Consider the following 9,531-nt stretch of genomic DNA (forward strand, 5'->3'; position numbering starts at 1 on the left):
AATAATTCAAATAAATTTTTGACTTCTGTCTTCGTTTGTTTCAACACAGATTTCTTTTTAAAACGGCATCTTTGTGTATCTTTTCTGCTGGGGATACTAAAAAAACTGAAAAAATATTAAAAAATAAAATCTTACATATACCTTAGGAACGGTATAGTAGAACATTTTGGTGGTTTTAAAACCTTGACTTTTCCAAACGGCGGTATACCTTGAAAACTGTTATCGTCCTATGCCTACCACCAACTGTACAACAAACTTTAGTTTTCATAACGTTCATTTGCGTGTGTGTGTGTCTGTGCATCACATACTGTACCTTGGTGACGAGCGGGACTGAGCCAAGGCAAACACAGTGATAGTGTCTGCTTTTCTCCACCCAGAACAGCTTCTGTGGACATCACATTATGTTCTGAACATTTATAATATTTTTGCGGCAGATGGACATATTACATCATCGCTTTCTGTATGTCCAAAACCAAAAGATTCAGTAAAAGCAGAACGATCGTGATGTGCAGTGTTGCTTTTGTGGCCGTAATCTAGCAAAAGCTGTACACACTACAGCAAGCATACTGGGGTTCAGAAGGAAAAAAGACTGTGAACACAAACCTTTTGAGAAGGTGGCAAGAGGGGACAATCCAACTTGGGTTCGGTCCAGGCAATTGAACCAAGTGTGAAAGCACCCGAAATTTCGAAATAGCCACTAATTTTGTTACCAATTTGCCCAAATGTTAAACCCCAGGGCATAAAACAAAAAAAAAAAACAAACCCAAACATTTAGAATCTTAACATTTTAAACATATTATTCACTTTTATTCAGAGACCCATATAGTCAGAATCAATCCTATGGATGTAGTATCTAACATGTATGTATGTATGTATATGTGTGTGTGTGTATATATATATATATATATATATATATATATATATATATATATATATATATATATATATATATATATATATATATATATAATGTATAAACATATAATGTATAAACGTATATAAATGGCATGCATAGTGATTTTCCTTGCAGCAGTTTGAATGCAGAATCTCTATTTCTTTGGCACTTTCACACTTAGCCCTAATGATTAATTTAAAATGTTTTCTCGCCACGTTTGCCCTCTGGCTCTTCTTTTCCTGTTAATGAGGAGAGAAATATAGTGAGAAACTGTGATAGAAGGAATGCATTTGCTGGAAGTAATGATGTTTGTTCACCTTTTGATTTAGCATAAATTGGATTCAGCTCATAATAAATTGATCAATCCCTGCAGATATGGTCGAAACCAGATCCAACTAAACTTCTTACTGAACTCTAAAGCTGGTCTAGTGTTTTTTGTGAGGAATACAACACATGAAACTTGAGTTGTCTTTTTTTATTCAGATTTTCCTGTGATAAATTCATACATTTCTTTCCAGGAGCAGATGAAACTGTAACGTTTTTTTTTAAGATGAAGATCCTTGAAGTTCTTGACTGGATCAAATCCTTGATCTGCAGGGAAGGAATGTCTTGAGCTGAAGTAACACATTTTTAAATAAACCATAACAAATAAGACATTCTTTTTTTAGCAAGCTCCCTTTTGCACAGGTTTTTACATTGTCATCTGGTGACCGTCAGTGGCAGCTCTGACATTGTGCTGTTTTATTTTCGACGGTCTAAGTTCTTCATCTCTTCTGCACAGATCAAAGGCTCGTGGTCAGGGAAGAACCGTGTGCAGAATCCGTACAGTCACAAGAACATCATTAAGAACTGCTGTGAGGTTCTGTGTGGCCCAACTTACCCCAGGTAAGAATGTTACTGCAGACTTGCTTGAATGTAGCATATTTTAACACTTGAGCTAGATTGTAAGGGATAGCATGTCTATTTAAAATAACTGTTTTCTTTATTAATAGTATATTTTGGAATGTAATCTATGTAAATACTGAATTGTCAGCATGATTACTGCAGTCTTCTGTCACGCATGATCCTTCACAAATCAATCTAATATGCTGATTTGTTGCTTACAAAACATAATTTTTTACTTTTATCTAGGGCTGAAACTAACGATTATTTTGATAATCGATTAGTTAGGTTATTTTCGGCTAATCGGATAAAAACACAAAAAATGTTGGCGTTAGCTTTAATATAAACTATTTAAAATCGTAAATCAGTGTATTATTTATGTAAACAAGTATACTTAAAAATACAAAAGCCTCTTATAGAGTTTCATTCATTCATTTTCTTTTTGGCTTAATCCCTTTATTAATCTGGGGTCGCCACAGCGGAATGAACCACCAGCATTTGTTTTATGCAGCAGATGCCCTTCCAGCTGCAACCCATCACTGGGAAACACATACACACTTATTCACACACACATACACTACAGACATTTAGCCTACCCAATTCACCTGTACCGCAAACAGGAGCACACAGAGGAAACTCACGCAAACGCAGGGAGAACATACAAGCTCCACACAGAAATGCCAACTGACCCAGCCGAGGCTCGAACTCCCAACCTTCTTGCTGTGAGGCGACAGCAATATCTACTGCGCCACTGCGTTGCCCTTATAGAGTTTGTTGATCTTTAATTGTGAAATTTTAATACTTAAATAAAAAGCAAAGTTTGTTTTTGAATGGTAAATGTTCTGTAAATATTATAAATATAAATAAACTAAAAGCAAAGCAAGTGGGTTTGTGTATGTTGTGTTTATTCATTTGATTAAAAAAAATTATTTTAAACGAAATAAAGGAAATGAGGAAATGGCCATTTTTTTCATTTTTTATTTGCTCACAAAAAATGAAAACAAAATAAGATTTTGGCTCTATTTTCATGTTTTTTTTTGGTTCAGGGTAGGAAAATGAATAAACATCTTTAAAATTCATTATTCACATGTAGGAGGTGTTGAAACACCCATTTTTCTCTGATTGGTCAAACAAATTTGAGCTTGTGAAGTCGCCCTCAAAATAATATTCCTCTGTAGATCAGCACCCAGGCCTAACTATGACGTTATTTTAATGACAAATGTCTAATAATATTGCTAATTTACATTTTTATTCAATTTAAGCGTACTCAATAAATGCATGCCTGCTAACTGTGTGTGGTTCAAATGATAGAATCCGTAAATTTAGTCATTTATTTCTTTCCGTTTTTTGTGAGCAAATTAAACAAAAATTGCAGATTCCTCTTCCTTTATTTCAGTTAAAATCAAAAATCAAATGAACGCAACAAACACAGACCCAAGTGTTGTACTTCATTTATATTCACATTATGAAATTAGGACATAAGCACCATGACAATAAGATATTAAGTAGCAGAATTTGTTGAAATATAAAAATAATAAATAATAAATAAACAGCTAATCTTTTTTTTTTGAAACGGAAGCAAAAGAACAGATGAACTTCCACCGTTCAGTGCACAAATGTAACATCATTAGCCTTCGCTGAAAACCACAACAGTGACTAATAGTAATATTCTACTGCTGCAGCGTTTCATTTAAGCTAGTCTAAAGTTTGACAATTAATTTCATTATCAACAGTTAGTGATTTTATCAATTAGTTGTTCCATTCCTACTTTAATCTGTGTTGAGTACAGTTGTGCCCCATTAAATATTATATTATTATTGTGAAAACTATCATTCAATTTTGGCAGAAATACATTTTAAAAAAGATTAATCCGTACATTTATTCAGCTCAAATACATTAAATTGACAAAAAAAACCTGTTCATTTTGATTATAATTGATAAAACAATTGATTATAATTGATAAAACATGAGTCAATGAGTATATAAAATGTTTAATGTATAAAATGTAATAAAATGTTGAAAAAGAAATTGTTAGTAAAAAATACACTAAAACAAGAAAACAGATCTTAAATGTGCAAAGCTTTATGAAAAAGCCACATCTGAACAAAGGATAATATACCTTTTTCTGTGTTTATTTTTATTATAGTGTGCTGGACAGAAGAGGGCTGATGCTGGAAGACTCGTGTAGCTCCGCCCCCTCTAATGATGCAACTACTGTTCCTGTCAATAAGAGCAGCAATCCTGCTACACAGACCACAGTAAGAGTGAGTGAGTGAGAGAGCGAGTGTGTGTGCGTTCGGCAGAAATACTGCTGGATGCCTTACTGTGTGTTGAGTAGTGAGTCTGCAAAATCCTAAATCAATTACCCTAAGAGCTGGGAGGGTTAGAAGGCCAGAGAAAAAAATCCATATAGAGTCAATGAATGCATTAAGTGGTTTTAGCTTCATGTCACTTTCATAGGGCAAATAATAGTAGAGCTAAAGTCTCTGATTGTTATAACTTGGGTGTTCATATGTTATTTGTTGTATTTTTTCATAGCCTTAATGTTACCAGGAAAATTTATATTTATTTATATTAGTATATTTATGCAAATAAAGCTTGAAAATGATCATAAACAGTAGTATAGTAATTTTACATTTGTCCTGAAATATACAACCACAAATAACAATTAGGGCTGGAACGATTTACTGTGAGGGGGTTAAAATTGATTAAAATATGTGACGATTCAAACCGGTATAAATGTTGAACTCAGCTTATGCCAGAAAACATAGATATGCTGATACTGCTTTTTCAAAATGTCACAGTTTTAGTGTGTTTGTATTAATGAGTCTTTAGTTTATATTATTTACTTTCTTTTTGGAATTTGTTTTTAAAATAGTAATTTAGTTATGGGCAAAAATGTATTATTTTGCAGAAATGTGCAGCATTTAAGAAAAAATGAAAGGGCTCTTCACCTTAAATTTGTTTCAAATTATTTTGTTAGAAAATCGTGACTAAATTGTGAATCATGAGACGATCACGTGGATTTTATTGAATTGTGAGTCCGGTGAATCGTTACATCCCTAATAACAATATTAATACAATTAACATATTTAAAAAAAAAAAAAAAACTTCTCTTTTGTACCATTTTGAAGGTCTTAATAACTAAATTTTCATTGCCAATTTTAGCCGTTAATATTCACTTGTTTTGAGTGAATTTAGATTTTAGTTTTTCTTTCTCAGAACTAGTACAGAGCCTCGGAGATCGAGAGAGGCTGGATCGGCCTCCCCCAGATCCTAATTAACATCATTTTTTTTTTAATAGTATATAATAATAATAATAATGATAATAATAATAGATTATATAAAAACCATATAACAATTAACTATAATTATATTTATTATAATTACTGATGATTATTATTATTAACATTTAAATTCTTATTCATTCATTTAAACTGGGCAAATAATACTATAATAATCTATCAATAATTACAACAATAATAATAGTATTATTCTAAATATTAATTTAAATAACCCCTATAGTTATTGTAATTAAATATAATAAAAATGATTATAATTCTGTTTTAAACCACAATTTTAAATCCATCTTTAACAGAACGATTTTCACAGTCTTATCACAAAAAAAGGTGCTGGCTTGTTAACACCAAAGGCGGCGAGAGCGTCAAAGTTGATCTTAAATTTAAAGGGGCTGTTGCAGCATATCAGCAAATCAGTTACATTCCGCATAAAAACGTGCTTTCCTAGTGTGAAAAGTTGTTGCGTGTGTGACTCCACTCCACTTGTTCAATATGGGTCCATGTCTCAAATATTCTGAAGCAGCAGTACTGTTTTGTACTGTCTTTATATTTAGCATGAAATTCACGCTTTTTTAAGAAAAATAACATGTAATGCACATTAGCTTGCCAGTAACGGTTTTTTAATGTATGTCCCTGTAAGAAAACATCGTAAATAATTGGAAGTCCAGCGACCGCAATAATCAAACCCTTGGCAACAACTGTGGTCAGAACCAAAGTTCACAGTGAACGTGTTCTATGGACAGTGTTGCCAGATTGGGCGGTTTTAAATTTGTTTGTGCAGGTAAAAAATGTCGTTGGCGGGTTGACAACATTAGGGTGGTTTTGAAACGTTAATTTTATATGCACCTTATTTAACAAAACATAACTGTGTGCTTCTACTCTATTCAGTTAGTAGTGACCAGTGCATAGCACAAACCGAGTGGGCCCACTCGCAAGAGGAGGTGATGGACAGTTGTATCAAAATCGGACTCCCCGGACAAATCTGACTCCCCTTAGCGTGCACGCACATCACACATCGCCTGCAGTTAAACTCGGCAGTTTATCATGACACTTATCTATAATTTTTTCCCCCACAATTAACTGCAAGAACAAACATGGATGCCCTGTCTGCTTTACAAGCAGCACCTATTTATGCTCAAAAGAATTTAAAATGCCAAATGGGACGAATTTATACCCCATTTCGAAAGTAAAACATACTCTAATAGGAAGTGTAATCTACACAACATTAAGTGCAGTGTGTGGGTGAGAGGGGGCAGTGTTTCGATCTGATCTGGTTATGTTGTGGTTCTGTGACTGCTGGTGTTAATTGCTGTATGGTTGAAGATTATGACAGTTAAAGGAACTCGGTTCATTTCGATTTAAATAAATTAAAATTAAATAAGATATTATTGTAATAGGTGGGCTTTGAACAGCTTTTGGGCTGGAAAAAGTCAGCTATTTCAGGCAACACTGTTTCTGGACTCCTCTCAAGTAGTGGACTTCTACATTTCGACTGTTTGCCGCTGAAACGCATCATAGCTCATTACCATAAAGTTGACTTGATTTCAACTCTCCTTGACGCCCACACCGGTAAACACACGCCGCACCGCACCGCCACCGGCTCCCATTAAAAAATGAATGACTTCCAGCTACTTTGACGGCCTCGCCGCTTTCGGTGTGAAAACACAGTTATTTAACAGATATTTAATGGATATTCAGCGTGTGTGTGTGTGTGTATAAAAGTTCTATTTGTAAATACAATATTAAATGGATTGCACTCATAAGGGAGATTTTAAACATTTACAAAAAATGTTGATGTTGCACAAGACTCACGATAACTGTTCTGTTCTCCTACAAAACATCTCCTACTGAAAATATTATTCAAATTCTCATTAATCATAATTATCATCATCATCATCATCATCATCAAGAAGCCTCCTCTCACACCTGATCGTGTTAATCTTCCAAGGCTCCCCAAGCGACCTGTTTAAGTATCAACTGGTGTACACTTAACCCAGTTTCTGAATGACTGCATGCATGTGAACACCACTAAATTGCTGATGGTGTATTGATATTTCCTGCAGAAATCCTCCGCTCCGCTGATCCCTAATGAACACACTCCTGATGAAGCCAAGCCCAGCATCGGTTCAGGCACCCAGAAGAGCTCCAGCTCCCCAAAAGAAGAGAAACCCTCCTCGCCAATATCTCCCAACACCGTCGCCCCTGCGGTCATCAAAGAGTCCACCCACTAGCTTTAACAGCATTTTCACAGACTTCTGAATATGAAGGACCACACAGAACAGCTGATTGACTCTGACGTCAGAGCCATCCGAATACTCTCACAGAACAGGACGCTTTTTTTTTTGCCTGAATCCTCCACTTGAACTCAAGATGAGAAACGGAGGTCATGGGACTCTTCTCTCTGAATCACAGCATGATGAAACTCACGGTGGGGGAAATGGGGAACCACAGACTGAATCGGATGAGAATGGGCCGCCCTGAAGCGTAATTTAGACATTATTTCCCTCGGAAGAGCTCATGAAATGTTGGGTTGTTTTTTCTGTATAGCCTGCCTCCATTATTCCTAAGCTTTTGTGTGCCCGGTAAAACCCATTATTAGCTTCTGTAGTCATTTGTGCTGAATGCCCTCTGGATTAGACTTTTTTTTTTTTTGGACAAGGTGTGATAAGGAAAAGTGCTTTAGCCATAAACCGAGGCCTAAAGAATCTGCTTCATGATGATGGGGCCGTTTGGATCAGCTTAGTAAATCAGTCATAAATGTGATTCAACTCCATGTCAAAACAACAGGACGTTAAAACTCCAAACTTGATTTTTACAATCAGCATGGATGGTGGAAAGCGCGACGCTTGTCAGTAAGTACAGGCCGATCTGCATCAGTAAGAGTGCCTTATCTATGCTCTACCATCTACACATGTCTCCATAATCCCCTAATAATACTCATGTAAGTAACACCATCATTTTTATACAGCGCTTAATGATCTGCAAAAAAAAGCCATGGAGTTAATGTACATAATGTAAAAATGATCGAAAAGCTGTAAATTCCCTTGAAGAAGTGGAAAACATGCCTGATTTGTTGTTAGAGCTATTATTTTGATCTTGAAGTTAGGTTCTTCCTTCATAGCAAGGTCTTTCCTTTACTGTCTGCCATCATTCAGCATCACCTGTATGAAATTTCTATCCCTACTCAAGGCCAAATTGTGTGTTTGTGCACCTATTTATGGTGATCGTTCACCCAAAAATAGTAAAACTCATCCTCCACTTGTTCCAAAACGGTTTCTTTCTTCTGTTGAACACAAAGGAAGATATACTGGAGAAAGTTGAAAAAAAATTCCATTGACTTGTATAGTAGGAACAATACTATGGAAGTCAATGGCTATTTTCCTCCACCTTTCGTCAGTATTTCAGTGGCTGCTTTTTTCCAACGTTCAACAAAGTTTAGAACCATTTGAGTGTGAGTAAATGGTGAGGACATTTTTGTGTGAACTATCCCTTTGAGGAAAGTGGTGTTTGTGCACTTTATCAAAGAAAAAAAGCTTTGGTTTCCATCTGAAAATGATTGGTCCAGGCATGGGAAAACCTTCATTTAAGCATGCTTTTGCATTGAATTGAGAACTCTTTAAATTGTGCTCCACCTTATTTTCACCATGTTTACAGTAGCAGAATGTGCCCCCATTGTATAAGTGAATGCGTATTTGTAGTCACCTAAACTAAGTTCACCGTAGTACATTGATGGCCACTTATAAGGGACCGCACATCAGGGACTCTTCCATTTTTACATGGATTTCTCATAACCAGCTACATTTGTTTCAGAGAAGGAAACATGGGCAGTATTGTTGTGTGGTTGATTCTTAAACCAGTGCCATCATACAGAAGTGTATAAGCTGGAATGGTAAGTGAGATTCATTTAGTTTGATTGATTGCTTGGCTCCACTGATGAAGAATGTGTTAAAGATAAAACTCCATTATTGCAGGAAATGTAGTCCGAATGCTTCTATCAGATCATGTTTAATTTATTGCAAATGGGATTTTTTTCTTCTGGTGAGTATGCTGTAATGTTGAGGTGATTGATTGCACTGTGAATGGAAGATGTTAATATTCATTTGTAGATTGAAGGTATTACTGAGTATATGGAAATGTGCTTCAAATTACAGTCAATGAATCCCATTTTTTGCATCAGGAAATTTGTATCAATATGCAAATTCCTGAATGAGGCACAAGAGAATTTAAATCTGTAATGCCAAGTCAGTGTAAAGTGTAAATCTGAATATTAGCAAGCGATGGTCTGCTCTAGATGTTTGGAAACGATGCACCATTACGAGTTATGTTCCCTTTGCTTGGTAATAACACTGTGATCATGTATATCCTCATACTCCTCACTTTCTACTTCATAAATTTGTGTGTAATAAGTATGTTCATTAAATTATATGTTCATTAAATTATAAGGTATTATTACTA

General features: G+C 35.2%; 1 protein-coding gene across 2 annotated transcripts in view; it reads left to right on the forward strand.

The window, feature by feature from the left end:
* zdhhc9 (zinc finger DHHC-type palmitoyltransferase 9) overlaps positions 1-9,528 on the forward strand; it is a 43,593-nt gene extending 34,065 nt beyond the window's left edge. Inside the window, exons 7-9 of one of the 2 annotated variants that reach the window (XM_056471742.1) lie at positions 1,677-1,780; positions 3,924-4,041; positions 7,140-9,528. In XM_056471742.1, coding sequence (XP_056327717.1) covers positions 1,677-1,780; positions 3,924-4,041; positions 7,140-7,307 — 390 coding nt within the window. In that variant the 3' untranslated portion in view covers positions 7,308-9,528. The remainder of the gene's footprint in view (positions 1-1,676; positions 1,781-3,923; positions 4,042-7,139) is intronic. The other variant, XM_056471743.1, reaches the window with a different exon arrangement.
* Positions 9,529-9,531: the final 3 nt, after the last annotated feature.

The sequence above is a fragment of the Danio aesculapii genome, chromosome 14, assembly GCF_903798145.1.
Source record: "Danio aesculapii chromosome 14, fDanAes4.1, whole genome shotgun sequence".
Lineage (NCBI taxonomy): Eukaryota > Metazoa > Chordata > Actinopteri > Cypriniformes > Danionidae > Danio > Danio aesculapii.